The 18,746-nt window shown below is 33.5% G+C and overlaps 2 protein-coding genes across 4 annotated transcripts in view; one reads left to right on the forward strand and one right to left on the reverse strand.

Moving 5' to 3' along the window:
* The window catches only part of LOC130623658 (cell cycle checkpoint protein RAD1-like), a 29,506-nt gene extending 19,687 nt beyond the window's left edge, over positions 1 to 9,819 (reverse strand). For 2 of the 3 annotated variants that reach the window (XR_008981153.1, XM_057439165.1), the window contains exons 1-5: positions 9,772 to 9,819; positions 9,313 to 9,403; positions 6,657 to 6,777; positions 1,279 to 1,434; positions 792 to 889 (exon numbers count right to left, since the gene is read on the reverse strand). Coding sequence is in view for 2 of the 3 variants with exons in the window: in XM_057439165.1 (XP_057295148.1) it covers positions 792 to 889; positions 1,279 to 1,434; positions 6,657 to 6,767 (365 nt within the window). In the remaining variant the exon portion in view is untranslated. The remainder of the gene's footprint in view (positions 1 to 791; positions 890 to 1,278; positions 1,435 to 6,656; positions 6,778 to 9,312; positions 9,404 to 9,771) is intronic. The other variant, XM_057439166.1, reaches the window with a different exon arrangement.
* An 81-nt stretch (positions 9,820 to 9,900) lies between these two features.
* Positions 9,901 to 15,197, forward strand: LOC130623663 (ubiquitin-conjugating enzyme E2 G1-like). The gene is made up of 5 exons (XM_057439170.1): positions 9,901 to 10,090; positions 12,843 to 12,945; positions 13,233 to 13,330; positions 13,647 to 13,825; positions 14,536 to 15,197. The coding sequence occupies exons 1-5, from the start codon at positions 10,048 to 10,050 to the stop codon at positions 14,614 to 14,616; spliced, it is 504 nt and encodes a 167-aa protein (XP_057295153.1). The 5' UTR covers positions 9,901 to 10,047; the 3' UTR covers positions 14,617 to 15,197.
* The last annotated feature ends 3,549 nt before the right edge of the window (positions 15,198 to 18,746 follow it).

Genomic DNA, 18,746 nt, shown 5'->3' on the forward strand with positions numbered 1-18,746 from the left:
ATAAGTAAATAACATACTGTGGTGTGGAATTTTACTTTACCTGAGTTCCAGTGTTATGAGAAATGATGCCTTCGCAAGAATAACCAGAGTTGAATTTTGCATTTGAAAGTTGCTACTTTAAAGGTTAAAATTCACGAAACAAACCTTTGCAAGGTAAAACAATCGCAAACTCGAGTTGGCCGTTTTGAATTTTTTTACGAAAATTAACATTTGCAAATTCCACGGATATAACAAAAAAATAATATATGTATTATTTCAATCTTTTTCCAGAAAATATATGTAAAAATGCAAATTAAGTGAAAAAAAGCAAGTTAACAAGTTTCAAATGCATCAAATACATTTCTGTTATTGACGCCCCAGTCAGAATCGTTACTTAAAGTTGATTTCCATACAGCAGTAACTTGCACCCAGTCATAAAAGGTGCCGCAACTTTTATCGCATGAATAATTGAAATAATAATAAATAACTAATTGAATTCTTTATGAAAAATATGTTTTAGGTGGTGCCATATATAAGCTCAATGTCTGATTTATGTTTACTTAACCACAATTTTTTCATACTTAAAAATAAATATGTAATATGCGGCTGGTATAAATTTTGGTGTTGAGACAATGTTGTCATGGTTTGCTGAAAAAGCGAAAAAAAGGCCATTTGAAATTAAACAAGGAGACATGAACTTAACTTTTCTTGTTCTCTGCCGCAAGAAATGCAATAATACATCAAATTGCCTTTGATTTAATTTGGAGAAGAAATATTTTTATGAAATATTTATAATATAGACAGTTACTTACAATAATTTGAGAGGAGAACCATGTCCTGCGTAACACATCTTCAAAGCTGTGTATGAACCTGTTTCTTTGGACGATGAACCAAATATATGCAAACACTCCTAAAACAAGGTTGTTTATCAGTATTTGTTTTTAATGCATTTGTTTTTCGTGCTTGTTAAATTATATATAATAAATGTATGCTTTGTTTGTTATCCACTTTCTGTCCCAACAACATATTCTGAGATGTAAACAAAAACAATATTCACTTTGAAAGTAGGCTGAAAGTAATACTACTGATAAACGTTTGTAGTGACCCTCCTGGTAACAACTTACAACATAGAAAACACAATATTTGCAAATCAACCACAAAAAACAACAAAAAGAAAAACATCTAAACTTAATAACCTAAACATTCTTTTGCAAACTAAGTCAAAAGGATCAATATTTTATATGCATAACAGGGTTGTCAATAATGTTGTTATACTAAAAAAGAGATGAAGCAATGTACCAGTAGAACCGTTAAGTTAATCTTGAAAGTTGCACTCTCTTCAGAAAAAAAGTATTCTTGGAAGACAGATGATTGGACGAATGCACTTGCTTGCAGGTATTTACTTTCTTCAACAGTCACTTTCAATCCATTCTCAGATATAAAAACTGTAGCAGTCTAAAAATAGATAATTAGAAACAATGAAATAAAATTACCATTATCTGGTGGTGTATATCTAAAAACGATTTTAAGACAGTTCTATAGTTGGAATTTATAGAGTGACCACAGATAACTTTACCATTTTAGGAGAGTTTAGGAGTACTTTAGGATTTTAGGGTAAAACCTTAGGATGAAAAACAGTCAACAAACTTTAGGATGAAAAACATTCCACATTTTAAAGAGATTTGGCCAAAAGAGTTACTAGTTATTAAGCTTTTCTTCTAAGCTTATTAAGCTTCCTTTCATGGAAGACAGAAAGGTGGCTCATGCAAGGTAAAACATTATAAATTTGTTTTAGGGTGAAACAGAATGATGGAAAAAGACACCACCTTTCACACTTTAGATGTAAAGCATATAATTTATAAAAGTTAAAAACATTATTGCTTACAAGTCAACCATAACAGTGACATTAATAATATTGCTTAAATCTCCTATTTAGACTTCTAAAACAAGAAAGTTAGTGTGTAGTTTGTAACTGGAGTGTAGGAATAAAGTATTTTAGGCACAACAGTGGCATAACAAGCAAAGCCCAGTTGTAGACCAAGAAAGATTTGGAAGGAGGTAAAAATGGCAGACTTGACGCAGACAAATTTGAGTTTAGATGTAATCTAGATCAGATTGGAAGTAGATGCTAGCATGGAAAACTGTTGTTAAGCCAAGAATGATGATAATGATTCCTTGTAATTACGTATTCATTTTTCATTATGTTTTGAAACATTTTTTTTTATTCACACTTGATTACCTTAAGGGAAGAAATTTTCACAGGAATTTAAATTCACACAAAGGAAAAACAGATTTTATTTCTGCGAGTTGCCAAGAATCTTAAAGAAATCGAAATTTTGAGGAAAGTAATTTTAGGAATCTTTAATTACAATTAAGTGCGAATGACAGTAAAGGAAAGGGGGTACTTTTGTCATTGAAATCTAACACATCAACACATTCAAATTTGGACTAGAATTTAATTCTGCAAAGTCACAGATAATTCACAAAACTCCCAAAAACTTATTACCTTAAGGTAATATAGGTTTTTATAAATATAAATATGGTATAAGTATGGTGTAAAGGTAGTATATATAGAAACAGTTATATGCAATTTGACTCCAAACTCTTAATAAAGCGCTTAAAGTTTTAACTAATAGAAGATATGTTGGAAGTTGATTTAAATTTATCTAATAATAGTAATTTCAATACTAATGTCAAAAATGAAATACACATGTATGTTATAATGAACACCTGTCTTAAAAGACCATATTTGGGTCCTACAATGTGTTTTATAGTCATTAACTACTCTATAGGATAATAGCTGTGTAAAACAACCATGGTCAAACAGGCAAGACAATTCTATCATTTACATTTTGTTTGTCATCATGCATGCCTTATTTATGGTCATGTTGATTTCCATATTGGCCTGTTGTCAAGGGCGCTAAGCCAATTGATTCCAATTGGCTCAGCGCCCTTGCTGGAAAATGCATACTGCAAATACGTTTAAATTTGTAAAAAATATGGATTTCCTTATTGCATTTTCTGGACGATGGGTTGACTCTTAAATTTCTTCAATTTTGACTAGCAAACGACAAAATTAAAAAACACCAACGCATACAGAAAATGTCAACAACTCTTTTTTCAGGATCTAGAATTAGAACATTGACAAGACAATTTGACAATAAACAAGTTGAACTGAAAGTCTTCTAACACTATTTTTTTTTGTTCATAAATCTTTAGTTTTCCTTAGAAGCAATGATGACATTTTGGACAAGCAAAAAACAGTTAAAATAAGAAAATTAAAAAACAATCCTGACAAAGGAATTTTCAAATTTTCTGAACACAATGGTCAGACTTCAAAAAACAATCTATTTAAGTGAAAAATTAATTTCGCTTTACAACCTAAAAAACTTTTGTAATTAGTTTTGTAATTATTTGTCTTACTATGAGTTACTCAATTGTGAGGTCAAAGCTTTGGGTATCCTCCCCAAATTAGATTTAGATTTGTCCTTATTTTGATCGTATAACAGCACTCTTGCTAGTAATTTATCTAGACTGAAATTGATGCTTTGACCAAGTTGTCTCAAGATTGTTATTCAAAGTTATTGTAAGAAAATTCTGTAATTGTCATTGATAGGAACGTGTACATCAAAAAGATGGAGAGGCTTGAAAGACCAAAGTTCAAGAATGCAGTGAAAGTCAATCTTTCTATTTATATTAAAAAAAGAGGTACCAATGAATCTCATTCTCTTTTTAACAAGAAATTGTATCAGCAAGTTAATAGTATGGCTGTGGATCCCTTGGTCCCACGCTTGCCAATACGTTCTTGTATTATTACAAAAAAATGTTGTCTTACTGTCCTGATGAGTTAAGCCAGTATTTTATAGCTTTTATGTCTGTGATATTTTTTGTTCCTTTTAAGGTGGCAGTAACCCTTTTAAAAATCGGAATATTTTTTTTTACATAATTAGTTACGAAAGGTTATTTTCAGACTGTATATCCATACTTTTTTTGTTATAGCACACTTGTCATGATTTTATAGCTAAAATACTATTATCTTTTACCAAAAATATTCAGCCTCAACAATTTCTCTTTAAAATAAAATTCATGAATAATTAATTAGTTTTGCCGAATATAGTTTAAGTCCACACCCTTGCGTAATTGTACAGAAAGAAATGACGTAATTATTAAAGAGAAATACTAATAACAACAAAGATGCCCATTATGTAGAAATTAAGATTATCTTCATTATGCTACACTGCAGTAGCTTTAACTTTCAATAGCATTTTTGGTTTACTTTAAAATTTTCAGACATGCAGCCATGATACGGTGTGGGGAAATCTTTGGAATATTTTTCTTTCAACAGTGTTCAATGCAGCAGGGGATGCTAACAAAGAATCTTTTGAAAAAAACGAAAGCCTATTGTTAAAAAAGTATGAATGAACAAAAAAACTCTGCACCCTGTTTTAACAGGGTTAACCCACGATTTATTTTAAAAAATATGGAGATTGTAAAAAAGCTCGTAGAAGTCGATTTTTTTCATGTTTATAATACATTTTAAAATAGAAATTTCTGGACTCAGCAATTTTTGTGTTAAGATAAAATCATTTTATTATGTATTAAAGCCTATATTTTTAGGAAATAGTAAAAAAATGGTATAAAAAAAACACTGAGGAAATAATTCATCTATTTGGACAGTCATAAAAGGGTTAATGCCACCTTAAATCTCCTAAATATTTACAGTTTAACAGTTTCACACATATATGAACACTTGCTGTCCAATAATATTGTTTTCTCTGGATTCTAAGGACAGTAACAGTTTGTCCTTTCACAAAGAAGAATTAGTTGAGTTGAAAAGCATTTTTTGCAAAAACAGTTATCCTATTAGTTTTATTGACAACTGCTTTTAAACCTTTTTTCTATAAAATATATTTTAAAAACCATCACTGATATGGTTGAAAAGAAAAAGGGTAATCAGAATTCTTCCATTTCTTGGTTAACTATTCATTGATACTAGATCAAAATTAAGAAGAGCCACTTAAGTTAACCAGATGTACTTTAAACTTCCTGTAGATTGTCATTTCTGTTTAGATTCAAAGATAAATCCCATTATCAATCATCTCAGGTGTAATGATTTATGCGCAGTAGCTGCTACACTACACAGTACAGTGAAACTTCAGCATGTAGCATAACAGAAGGATAGTATATCAGCAACAGTGCTGTGTCTGACCATGTGCAAGTGTGTGAAGATGTCTGTTATCGTTTAACAACTTACTGTTTTGGCTCATGGGAGTAATTTTTTCTACCTCCTATCAAAAGAGAGCTTAATAATTATGCGTGATATACCTCCATTAAATAGAAACATACGATCTATACCTCTGTTGTTATTTGACAGAACATAATTATTGGAATTATTAATTATTCCTTGATTTTTATAGTTAACTTATGTTTATATTTAGTTGTAACCTAAAAATGAGTGTTGACACCCAAAACACGTAAAACAAAAATTCATTTTGTATTGATTTTTTTGCCTTATTGCCCTTGGTTAACAATAATACAATAATAACAGATTACTTCAGGCTACACCAAAAATATCACCATCATCTAATTTAGGGTTCACAATTTTAAACATTCCCCTTTTTTACTGCTAAAGGAATGCAGAGTAAAATATGTAATTTACACTACAGTTTGCATAACTGGTCATCAAAGTGCTTACATAATTTCAAATAGTTTCTTACATTCGACAAGTTGTAGTAAAGGCTAAAAGAAAAAAAAACTGACTAAAACAGCCACATCAGAGTGGCCATCCTACACAGGTTTGACTGAAGTGTGTACAACTTCTGTATTAAATCTATATTTAAAACCTCAGTGATGGTCATTTTAGAGCCTCCACTGAATATTTTGCAAAGCAAAAAATTGTTTCTTGTAGTAGAAGCAAACTAATCTTTTATAAGAGACACATGATAAAAATCTTTGTTTGCTATTAAAAAATAATAAATAGTAATCTTTAATGTGAATAAACAATACTATATACTTGAGGTAATCCCTCCCCCATCTTGTTAATGGTAATTTTTTTAATACTACAATTGTTCGAATGGAAGATTTGTTGTGTCTTTCTCTTGCAAATAATCTATATAATTTACATAACACTCCCACCATTATGCTTATTCTAATTTTCCTTATGTTGCCAAAGACTTCAAATAATTGCATTGAAATCCATTCCTGTTAGATAGATTATTTGCGTGTTTTCCTTGAATTATCATTGAAGTAAAAAAAAGCTATGTCATTTATCTAATGTGCAGAAAACTACAAAGCGTTTGCATGGAAAATTAGTTTTATGAAATATTTTTTTGCTTATGTTTTCTTTTGTTTTACATTGCAGAAAAAAACACCCTTATAGTAATTTTCTAATTAAATAATGAATGAATAATTGCAGTGACTAATTTAAGAAAGTCGGAAGGCAACGAAACTTAGCCTCCGCACCCAGAAATAATTTCAGCTAAATATAATGCTGCAAAATCACTGGTAAAAAAATCCTAAATGAGATGCTTGGAAATAAATGCAATTTCAATGTAGATGGTCGATTTGAAACAATTTTGCCAATAGTTTCAGGTCCTATTTCAGTCCACATAATGGCTACCAAGCAGTGTCTTAGTAAATCACACTAAAAAGTTAGGTTAAATTTATAAAGGTCTTACCTCCTTAAAGTGCACAGCTTTCAATAAATTTGAGATGTTTTTTGCATTGTTTAGTTTGGCAACCAATATATACTCAGATGTTTGACCTGCTTCTTCTTCCTCCAATGACATTGCTGTCTTCCTAGAATTTTGAAAAATACACAAACAATAAATTGTATTAAAATAAATTATTTGGCCATTTTTTATGTGATAAGAAAAAACTAATTTTTGAAGCATTAATGTATATATATATATTTTATGAAGCTTTACTTGATTTCCTATATATATATACCGTTTGTACTGCTGCTACCATTCCTATTGTGGTTTTACATGGTGTAAATATGGCGTTTTATATAATTAAAGTTACAAAGGAATTAAAACCCAGCATAACATATACAATAAACGAAAACGTTTGTATTGTCTTGAAAGCTATACAACACTTCATCTCAATCACTTAATTAATGTCATGAGAGATCACAAAGGAAAGAAATGTCTAATGTTTACAGAACACCATCAAATACAAATACCGCTCAAATGCTGCTCAGGTTGAAGTGATTACCATTCAAGTGCATTATGCACTTGAATGGTATGACACATGACACAATGGTATGGTACATCAGGGTTCTGTACTTAGTCCTTTGTTGTTTGTTTTAGTCTTAGAAGCCCTGTCAATGGAGTTCAGAACAGGTTGTCCATGGGAGTTATTATATGCAGATGATTTAGTTCTCATAGCAGAGTCGATGAAAGAATTAGTTGAAAAGTTTGAGAAGTGGAAGAAAGGACTAGAAGAGAAAGGGCTAAGGATGAACACAGCAAAGTCTAAAGTCATGATTAGTAGCATTGCATTCAAGTGTGACCTTGTAGTTGGAAAGTGGCCTTGTGGAGTTTGCAGGAAAGGCGTTGGTAGTAACTCAATTTTTTGTCAGACTTGAAAGCATTGGGTACATAAAAAGTGCAGTAGTATTGGTGGAAGGTTAAGAGCTGACATTCAGTTTGTATGCAAGCGTTGCAAAGGTGAGATTATAGAGAATGAAGTATTTCCAGCTTTAATGATGTACAACAGTGGCTTGTTAGAGATAGTTAAGAACTTCTGTTACTTAGGTGATATGTTGGGCAGTGAAGGGGGTGTTGGAAGAAGTGTTACTTGCAGGATAGGTTCTGCTTGGAAAAAGTTCAGAGAGTTACTTCCTTTGTTGACTAGCAGAGTCCTGTCAATTGAGGTAAAAGGTAGGTTGTATGAGGCCTGTGTAAGAAGTGTTATGTTGTACGGTAGTGAGACATGGGCAGTGAAGCAGGAAGATCTTGACCGTTTAGAAAGGAATGGTGAGGTGGATGTGTAACGCCAGTCTGAGAGACAGAAAGAGTTCAGATGAGCTAGGAAGCAGGCTAAGCATCCGTAGAATTAAAGATGTTATCCAGATAAGAAGATTGAATTGGCTGGGGCACTTGGAAAGAATGGAGGAGGATAATTGGGTAAGAAAGTGTAGAGACTTGATAGTTCCTGGGGCAAAGCCCAGAGGCAGACCGAGAAAGACTTGGACAGACTTGATACAGCGGAAGTTGAGTTTAGATCTAACATAGTCTAGATCAGATTGGAAGAGGGTCATTAATATACCCCGTCCAGCCCATGATAGCATGGAAAACGGACGTTAAGCCGAAAATGATGATGATGATGATGACACCCTAACAATGAAATGTACATCTTGGCTGCACTCCATGTGAGTGTCTTCCACAGCATTACATTCTTATACATGAGGTCACCAAACTCCATGCATTAGGGCATCTTATATCTTATTACTTTCGTCATATTCTTCATATAGTAAAAAATATATCATAAACTAATAAGAGCATACAGTAATAATATCAACTAATGATATAATAAACTAGTCACACACACATGTATCTGTCCAAAATTTTCAGCTGTACTTAAAAAGCCTGACATCCTCATCAGTAAAATGCGCAAGTGATAATTAGCCAGGACTCTTCCTTTCACTGCTAGACTAAAACCTTGACAACGTTCTTAGTTAAATGGTCATTCAAGGAAACTGTGCAATTAATAACTTGCTGTATAACTTTCGAAACAACACAAGAAAACTTCTTGCTGCATAACCTTTTGAACAAGTTTTTGAGCATGCCAATGTATTTATCTTTTTGAGTGACAACCAGTTATTTTAATAATTCAAAACAAGAGAAGAAGACACGTAAGGAATCTTTCAAAATGGTCGACGTGAAAAGTGTTTTTTCCTAAGTGATCTTCATCACATTGGTTCTATAGCTGCTGACGTTAATTTTCCTAAATTATAGGGGCCACAGTAAAATAATAAACTTAAAGAATTGGGATTTCATGCCATGGATATGCATAGCTAGTTTTGCCAGAACACAACAGGATAAGAGATTTGTTTAAAAGTATCAGCTAGATTTTAAAAAAAACCCTACTGAAGAAAAAGGGAATAAATGCTGAGACTCATGTTTACTTTTGTTCTTTAAATAAAGACATTACATTCTTATGAAGCCATACAGCTGTTAAGCTCTAAAGTCAGGAAACTGTGAAACCATGATGGAACTAGAAGCTGTAAGCTACAACACCTTTTGCGCTGTCTAAAAAGTAGTAATTTAAAGGGGGAAGTGTTAAGTTGCATAGTGTTTGTAGTTCTTGCATAATAAAACCTTTTCTAACCTATTCCCGTCAGAGTTGACTGCAAATGGTATGTTTTCTCCTCTTAACTGATAGCGATGCAGTTAAACGCGTAGCTACGCTAGCTATAACTCTAAAACAACAAAAAACAAAACTATGGAAATATGATTAAATAATACCGTAATTCATAACTATATTGTTATAGCTAGAAGTATTAAAGAACACAAAGATTTGCTGGCAACACTGCAATTAAATTAGTTTGTGTAAACAACAGCCAGGAAGAAAACAAGAGACATTAAATTTCATTATTTTCCCGCCAAGTCTCGATTAATCAATTTCATTTTTTCTCTCCGGCAGTGACCGACTTCATAGTTTTACAATTCCAATGACCTTAGACCCCTTTAGCATCTCATTCAGGTGGGCAACCATTGTTTTGGCTGTTTTAAAGATTATATGTTTTTAGGTTCTTTTGCAGAATTAACCATTGTTAAAGTTACATACTTAAATGTGACTCCGAAATGTGCCGAACCCTCTACCTGTTTTACAAATGTGTTAAAGAGTTGGTCTTACGTCATGAAATGTGACGTCAAATAAAAGGAAGTTACTGCGCATGCGCATAATACCATAAAAATTTATGAAAAAAGACCAATGCGATATTGAGCGACAACAAACAACACAGAAGCTTCCAATCTTTGCCATATTTTTAAAAAAAAACACCATTTATTTTCGTTATTATCTAGCTACATTTTACCGAAACATCATATATTATCACCTTCAATGGGCGATCAAGCTTCATTGCTACTAAAGAGACAACTTCAAGGTAAATTTGTGCATGCATTTTCCTTTGAATATTTTTAATCTTGTTTATATTATTGGCTGACTCTAAATCTAATTAGGTTACGTGTGTTTCGTCAAATCTTTTAATGTTTGAGTATCTATAAGACCATAAAGTGCATTAGTGGCTGTTCAGGCATAGGGATAACTATATTAGTCGAGGTGAATGCCTTTCTCGGTGTTTTAACATGTTATCAGGCAGTTAATTAGGCGACGGTAGGCTAATTTGTCCATACCACCTATTTAGGCGACTCATTGTAGCCTAGTGAGGCCATATGTAACCTAGTTAGGAGATTACAATATTTAATGGCTTTTCACACATTACTAAGAAAAATTTCTTAAAAAAATCTTTGTTCAGAATGGATAGTCTACGCGACCATGATTCCAAAATTGTCACTCGTTCCTCGATCTGTTCGCGCAACTAAGAATTGTTAAAATGAAATATATAACCTAATTACGTTCAGTGCCGCCTATTTAGGTGACGTTTTCGTCCGTCATATTTATTTTTTCCCTGCGGCGTGAATGGCTGAAATCCATTATTTAAAACAACAAATAGTGCCACACGAGGTTTGGACCATAAGTTACCAATGCGCAATGCAAATAAGACGATAATTGGTCAAAATTATCTGCAAAGTGGACAGATTTGATTCACATAAAAATTGTAGTGCGAAACGCAATGATTTCAACGTATTTACAACAGAAAGTTTTCGTCTGCCTAGTTAGACTACGGGTAGTCTAATTAAACTACATCACGTTACCTAACTAAACGACTCGCCTAATTAGGTCATGCCGCCTAATTAGGTGTTAACCCTGACTGTCAGGGCCAACATAAAAAATAGATCACATTTTGGGCCTAAAGTCCTTGTAAAAATAAGTTGGCAGCTCAGTTGGCTGGATTTTTTTAGGATTTTCTGATTTCTGTAAGAAACAGAAAAACCTGAGTTAGCTCTTAACTATCTTCTCTGTCTGAGATTATAGAGAATGAAGTATTTCCAGCTTCAATGATGTACAACAGTGGCTCGTTAGAGATAGTTGAGAACTTCTGTTACTTAGGTGATATGTTGGGCAGTGAAGGGGGTGTTGGAAGAAGTGTTACTTGCAGGATAGGTTCTGCTTGGAAAAAATTCAGAGAGTTACTTCCTTTGTTGACTAGCAGAGTCCTGTCAATTGAGGTAAAAGGTAGGTTGTATGAGGCCTGTGTAAGAAGTGTTATCTTGTACGGTAGTGAGACATGGGCAGTGAAGCAGGAAGATCCTGACCGTTTAGAAAGGAATGATATGAGAATGGTGAGGTGGATGTGTAACGCCAGTCTGAGAGACAAAAAAGAGTTCAGATGAGCTAAGAAGCAGGCTAAGTATCTGTAGAATTAAAGATGTTATCCAGATAAGAAGATTGAATTGACTAGGGCACTTGGAAAGAATGGAGGAGGATAATTGGGTAAGAAAGTGTAGAAGACTTGATAGTTCCTGGGGCAAAGTCCAGAGGCAGACCAAGAAAGACTTGGCAGGAGGTTATAAGGACAGACTTGATACAGCGGAATAAATTAGACACTCTAGATCATTAAAAATGCACTTCCACGCAATTAAACCACTATTTTACTACTTGAGAGATATTACAAATTGGTGTTATAATTGTGTCATTGTTTAAACATACCAGTTTTGGGAGTCTGGGTCTAGGCTTTCAAATTTTGCGGTCAATTTTTTGGGATCAACTTTAGGCCTCACAAGTTATAAAAAAAGATAGTGATAAGGAGTGATAGAAAAAAAAGAAACTGATTTGCTTAATCATAAAAAGACCAAAGAAAAAGTTTAAAATTGTGAAATAGAAGTTCCATTTGAAATGTGTAGGACTTCAATAATTTTTTCAGTGTGTTGGCTAAACAAGATTGTTTGCAGCCATATGAATTGATGATACCTTAGGCAGTAATGTTGTAAATGCCTTTATACGCTGACAGCATCAAAAACAAGTTTAAAATTTATTTCAAATACAGTTACACTACCATATTTACAAGCTTTGTAATATCCTGTTTTTGATAATTTTAAAACACAGTATATACAATAATGTTTAGCTGTGCTCTAGTTTTTTATGGCAATTTTTTAAGTTTTCTAATTGCCCTCCTGTAAGTTTAAATGAAATATTCCAAAGTCAAAATACAGCGATTCTAAGATTCTGAATTATGGCAACTTTTTTCACATATGTAGTAAAATCACTATTTAAAACTACATGCATAACAAATAGCTTCCAGAAGTCCACTGATGTTACGGTCTAAGTCCTACTTAAAATGCAATCATGTTTAGGTAAGCAGCAGTGTTCTAAATAAACAATAAGCATAATCATGTGGTCTAATGGCGAGAGTTAGAAATTGTGCCTTGCCATAAACAAAAAAAAACAAAACTGAGTATAAAATAAGGATATTAATTCTATCAGCAATCACAAAAAATTTATTTTCAATGTTATATAACTTTGTATATAGAATATGTTATGCATGAAGAAAAAAATTGCCAGCACCAAAGTTTTAAAACAGATAGTTACATGCTTTAAGTTACTTTAGGTGTTGGTACAGACAGTTTTATATAGCTAATCAGCCACATGGTTTTTTGTTATTTAAAGAAAGTTCTTATCTGATTGTTTTGGGTCATGCTTATTGAATGAAGGATGTTGTGATATAACGTATAAATACTAAAATTTTATACTTTCTGTCACAAAGATTTAATAAAATTTTATTAATTTATTTTCAGACCTGAATAAGAAACCTGTTGAAGGCTTCTCAGCAGGCTTGGTTGATGATGACAACTTATTTAAATGGGAAGTGATGGTGATGGGACCAACAGATTCGTTCTAGTGAGTAACAACTATGTCTGCACAGACCCTTGATAAACGACAGATGACAGTGGGTCTTAAACAGATTGTTTTTTTTCTTCCTTTTTGTCTCCTATATACAATAGTGTGTATTACACAGTATTGTATATATTGCTATGATGGTGTATGTGGCTGCTTATGGTTTAGAGTAGCACTGTTCCAATTTCATCAAAATACTGATTACTCTTACCCGACATTATACTTACCAGTCTCGGTTGAGAATTTGCATGTCAATAATTCTAACAACATAACATCTATTTTATGTTTAGTGAAGGAGGTTTCTTTAAAGCACATTTGATGTTTCCACCTGAGTATCCACAAAAACCACCAAAAATGAAATTTGTCAGTGAATTTTGGCATCCTAATGGTAAGTATAGCTACAAGGTTGTTAATTAAGATTGAAATTGTCAATTAGCATATCTAAAATGGGGTCTTCCCCAAGTTATATCTTCAAACAACTCAAACCTTAATGCCAACTTAAACAAGTGTATTTTAGTCGGAATGGTATTATGTCACAAATTCTAGTTAAGAATCAGGATATATATACCATTCTATAGATGTCAGTTAAGTGGGTGAGACATGACTTAAATTTTTCAGTACCGTACCAGTTTTTTTTAATATTAGGCTTTTTTTTCTCTTGCATGATTTTTTATCACGTGATTTGTTATTGTTTTCTATATTAGTGGCAAAAGATGGAGATGTATGTATATCAATTCTACACGAGCCAGGGGAAGATAAATTTGGATATGAACGACCAGAGGAGAGGTGGTTACCCATACACACGGTAGAAACGATATTGTTATCAGTCATCTCAATGATCAACGAACCTAATGACGAATCACCAGCCAACGTAGATGCAGCTGTAAGTAGTTTGTCTTCCAAATTATAAGGAACGTGTAATGGCTATTCGAAAGCTACAGTGTTAATTTTCCTGGAGTTTTTTCCAATCTAATCAATTCATGAAGCCACTATATTGAGACTGGCAAAATGTCGTAAAAAGTCCTTTATGTTTTTTATACTCACTCTTTGACAGCTCTAATAATAACTGCCAACTAATTGGTTATTTTGCAAATTAATCATTTCATTGGTGTTTCATCCGGAAAAATTTACTACTCGCCCAAACAGAATTGACAAATGGTAGTTTTCCGCTCCAGTGGAAATTATGAATAATAATTCGTCGTACTTGCGTTTCTAAATGACTTTTATAACAATTTAAAACCAAAATTGTTAATCCCTGATCCACTACGTCATATACGCGAACACGCACTGCAGCTTACCACCGGTTTAACGAGCGATGTTGTGTTCTACAATTAGAACTTAGAACAGTACTTTAAAAAATCGCATATAGGATGTGACTATATAAGCATGCCCATGTATTATATAGATCTATATATCTGTATAGTAGCAGGATACCTGTCTATAGACATACATATATTTGGGTGCAGGCTATATAAGATACAAGGTCGTTATATTCGAACACTATACGGAGTCATAAATAAATTTCCCAGCATAAGTAATGGAATTTGGTTTCTTGTCTTTTAGTAATCTGTTTTTCTATCTTTCATTTTGTAGAAAGAATGGCGGAATGAATACGATACGACATTTAAAAAGAACGTCAGACGATGTGTAAGGAAAAGCCAGGAATTTTTATGATACACAACATTTCATGTTTAATCTGTAGTAATACTCTGTATCTCTTTAAAATTATGTAAATGGATATCTTAATAAGTTTGGTTTAAAGTTTTAACGAATTATGCTGCCAAAAACAGTCTATCTTTTCTTTCTAGCAAAATTTTCTTAAAATATTCTAAATAACTTGCCGCCTTTTTTTTCGGCTTGAGTTAGTCCGACATTTTTTTATCTTAACGGTAATATCTAAGTTTTGATAGAGTCTTGTTCACTCGTTTAACTGTAAACTTAATGCCTCGTTTATCCCCGACGCGCAGCGTCTAACCTGATACAATGCAAATATTTTGAAAACTTCTCATTTGAGTGGTGCAGTGTGTTATGCTGGTGACATTCTCAAGGTACAGCTTGACGTCAAGGGAGGGTGCATAACACTTGTTTTTACATCTACAACAACGATGATATTCCTCAGATTTATAATAAATTAGTTTACGAAACGTTTTATTGTGATAAAAACTCTGCTTTCATTCATTTAGAATCTGTTGTAAATCGAACATTGTATATTATCTATGATGAAAGAAAATTAATACAAAAAATTTCAACCACAACTATCTTGTATTGATGCTCAGCATTAGCCGTTAGAGAGCTTTCTACGTATTTTGCGTTAAGGACTGCAATCTGTTGGTGTTTTACAGACGTTGGTGGTGCGTCACTTCACAGAGGCCGGTGGTGGGTCGCGTCGCTTCACGGTTTTAAAAATGAAATCGAATTTTTTATTTGTCGTTCATGAGACTGCGTGCTCTTCCCGCGCAACTATTTTCTACCATTTTCCCCATAATTTGTACTTACAGAAAGGGAAACACAAAAGTGTTGGTCTTTATAAACTAAAAACAGAATTACAACAGAACTGTTACTGATACGCGGTTTTTTGCTGTAAAAAGAAACGACAGTAAACAATTTTATCATTTTGTCATACTAGGACATGTTATAATTATGCTCAGTTTGATTCAATATAATGAAATAATGAAAAGCTTTTAGATGGAGCAGCGCGTTCCGACTTTAATCCTTATTACGACGAACGTTTTTTCGATCCCCAACATCCAAGTATTAAGAAAGTTGTGTTTTTTACGTAATATCTTTTATCTATCAAATTATACGAAGCTTGAGTAAATCTTGCCTACGAAAATCAATTCCCAGAGGTTCTTGTCCTTTTTGACATCGAGGCCGATGACCAAATACTTGTTATGAAAAGCAGCCTGTACCAGGGTCTTGTTAACAGTCAAGTAAGCGCAAGCGGCTTTGACATCAGGAAACAAACCCTGGGGACGAGAACGTTTCAATCCATAGAATAATGCCAACATATTCCTCACCCTAAATGATGAAGATTACACTCCACCACAGGGTCTCTTGAGCCCTGAGCCTTTATTACGTAGCACTCATTAATCATACTGAGAATAAAACACAAATAAAAATAAAAAAGTTACAGAAAAAACATTCGTGAAGAAATTTTGAACCGCATAACAAAAAAAATCATCTCTCAGGAGAAGTGACAACTTCGCAAAGCTGCAGATCTCTAGATGCGAATTCAGTTTCGTTTACACAATTTACATGTCTTCCTGCATTGATAAAACATGTACGAAAAAAACTCTGACGTTGGTCGACAAAACCCACGACTTTTCCAATTGTGGCACTGATAGTAATATATAGAAGTATCACGGCATGATGTTGCCTTGTAACGACACCAATTACATGTTTTCCGACATTGTCGTATCATGATCATTCTATATTTGTAGTTGGAACAATACTTTCTGTTTTTATATTGCTCGCACAACCCAGGTATGTCATTTTTGTCTGAACAACCTAAAAATCAATCAATTAATTAATTAATCAACTTTTTTCTTTCCAATCCTTCACATTAGTAAATCTGTTATAAGGCGACGTGATCAAAACATCTCGTGTTTTGGTGTCTAAAAACTTAATATAAATCCAAAGGTTAGGTTAACGACTTGCACTATACACCAACTTCGTCCACATTTTTTTCTACGTCTCTAATAGCACGACAGGTATACCCTCATATTATAGAGTAGTAAAGCTCTAAGGACGAGGTTGAACGTGCACGACACATCTAAACACTTACCTGGTCGTTCACGTGATCCATGTGTTGTCTTTGGCGTAGTAAAAATCTTTGTCTCCCTCGTTGGTTGTGAGGTTGTCTCGGTTGTTATGGTTTTATCGACAAATTTTAACGACAAAGTTGTAATTTCTATGGTTTCTTTATGTGTCTTCGCCGTCGTGTTTACATGTAAGCCTGCTACTACAGTTTGTATCTTGTCGCAGAAATTACACGTTTTTCGGCATTGATAATACATATATGAATAGTATTCAGACGATTTTTTACAATATCCCAAACTTTTCCATGTTTTGCAGTTATCCAGAGAAGTGTCTTGACAACCGTCTTGGTTATACCGACACCAACCGCACGAATTTCCACAGTATTTAACGTTTATCAGAAAACGTCTTGATTCTTTGATACTGCAATATTCAAGAGCTGTCGCCGTGTAACACAATCCTGGATATTTTGATGTATCTGAACATTCTAAAGAAGATAAAAGTAGATCAAACACCAACCTCGTGCTAGTGTCTTTTTTACGTTTAGTTGAGACAATGTGTACGAGTTTGTGATATGGAGACAAACTGCAAATTTCAAAATATTCTTTCGAAAAGCAGTCGTTTTAAAAGATCTAAAGGGATTGGTCTGTTAAGAAAGACCTTTAGAGAATATACAGCCAAAGAGGACTGTTTAGTAAGTTCGTTACCTGGTGGCTGCAGCCATCTAGTTTTTCCAACAAAAAATGCTTTCTGTGGTGTCTTCTTAGTTTTATATTTTGCTCCACAAAACCCACAAGTTTTACGACATTGGTAAAACATATATGAGTATAATCGCGTTTTTGACCTACAATATCCTTTATTCTTCCAAGAGACACACGCATATTTATACATGGAGGTGTCCTTACAACTGCTGGCGGTATATTGACACCAACCACATGTCTGTCGACAATTCCTGATCATGAAGTCTTTCCACCGGAAGTTATTGCATAAATTCCAGTACTTGTAATTAGCACATGCTTTAGCGTACTGAAAACTATCCGAACAGCCTAAGAATGAAATAACACTTAAAAAAACTTTGCAAACATAAACACTCGCCTACTAGGCGTGAATTTCTAAAATGGTAAAGCCGTTAAACTATTTGTCTTAACCTTTATTTATCCAATCCAGTCATTAGGCGTAAAATAATTCTGAGAGGGAGGATGCGTCTATACAAGCCTACAGTTTTCAATGTGTGCTTAAATTCTTTTATGAAACAATAAAAATCATCTGAAAAAGAGAGTAGCCGATAATGAAAACAGATAAAGAGACCTGGGAACGAGATATAACAAATATGAATCCTCCAAGATGATACCCAGGAGTGTAGAAATAGTGATTTTTGAGTGTCCGCATTATAAAACTACGACCCGGAATGGTGCAAAAAATCAGGAAATACAATGGCCTAGAAGGGTCTTACTTAACACTGCGCACTTTTTGAAGACACTGCACGCTTATCTTGAATGACATTGCCTACTTTTTATGCAACACTGCACACTTCTTGTCCAACACTGCGCACTTCTGATGAAACATTGCGCACTTCTTGTCAAATACTGCACTTCTCAAAAATGAAGAAATGCTCGGTTCCAAAAATTGTCGTTTGGAGGAACATTCTATATAATATACACCAATGTTGCCTCCATGCCTTTGAAAGAATACGAAATTGGTTTCATGGGTCAGTAAAGGAGAGACGAGCTGCGCACGGCACGGTTGCTAAATAAAAGTTTATGATGACAGTGTTGATTTTGAAGACCAGACCGACTGGCTTGGCCTGCTGTTCCATAATAAGTCAATTTACATGTTACAGCCATCATAACAAAAAAAGTTCTGAAAAAAGACTATGAATGTTTTGATAATGAAGATATTCGTAGAGTTAAACAAAATTGATGTGTTTTACATAAGAACGGTAAAAATACACCTAGAACTTTGCAGAACTAGATCCAAAATATAAAACAGTCTGTTAGAAATACTAGTTGTTTTGTTTCCATCTTTGTAAGTAATTAATAAAGAAAAAG

This window comes from Hydractinia symbiolongicarpus, chromosome 13, assembly GCF_029227915.1.
Source record: "Hydractinia symbiolongicarpus strain clone_291-10 chromosome 13, HSymV2.1, whole genome shotgun sequence".
In the NCBI taxonomy this organism is placed as follows: Eukaryota; Metazoa; Cnidaria; class Hydrozoa; order Anthoathecata; family Hydractiniidae; genus Hydractinia; species Hydractinia symbiolongicarpus.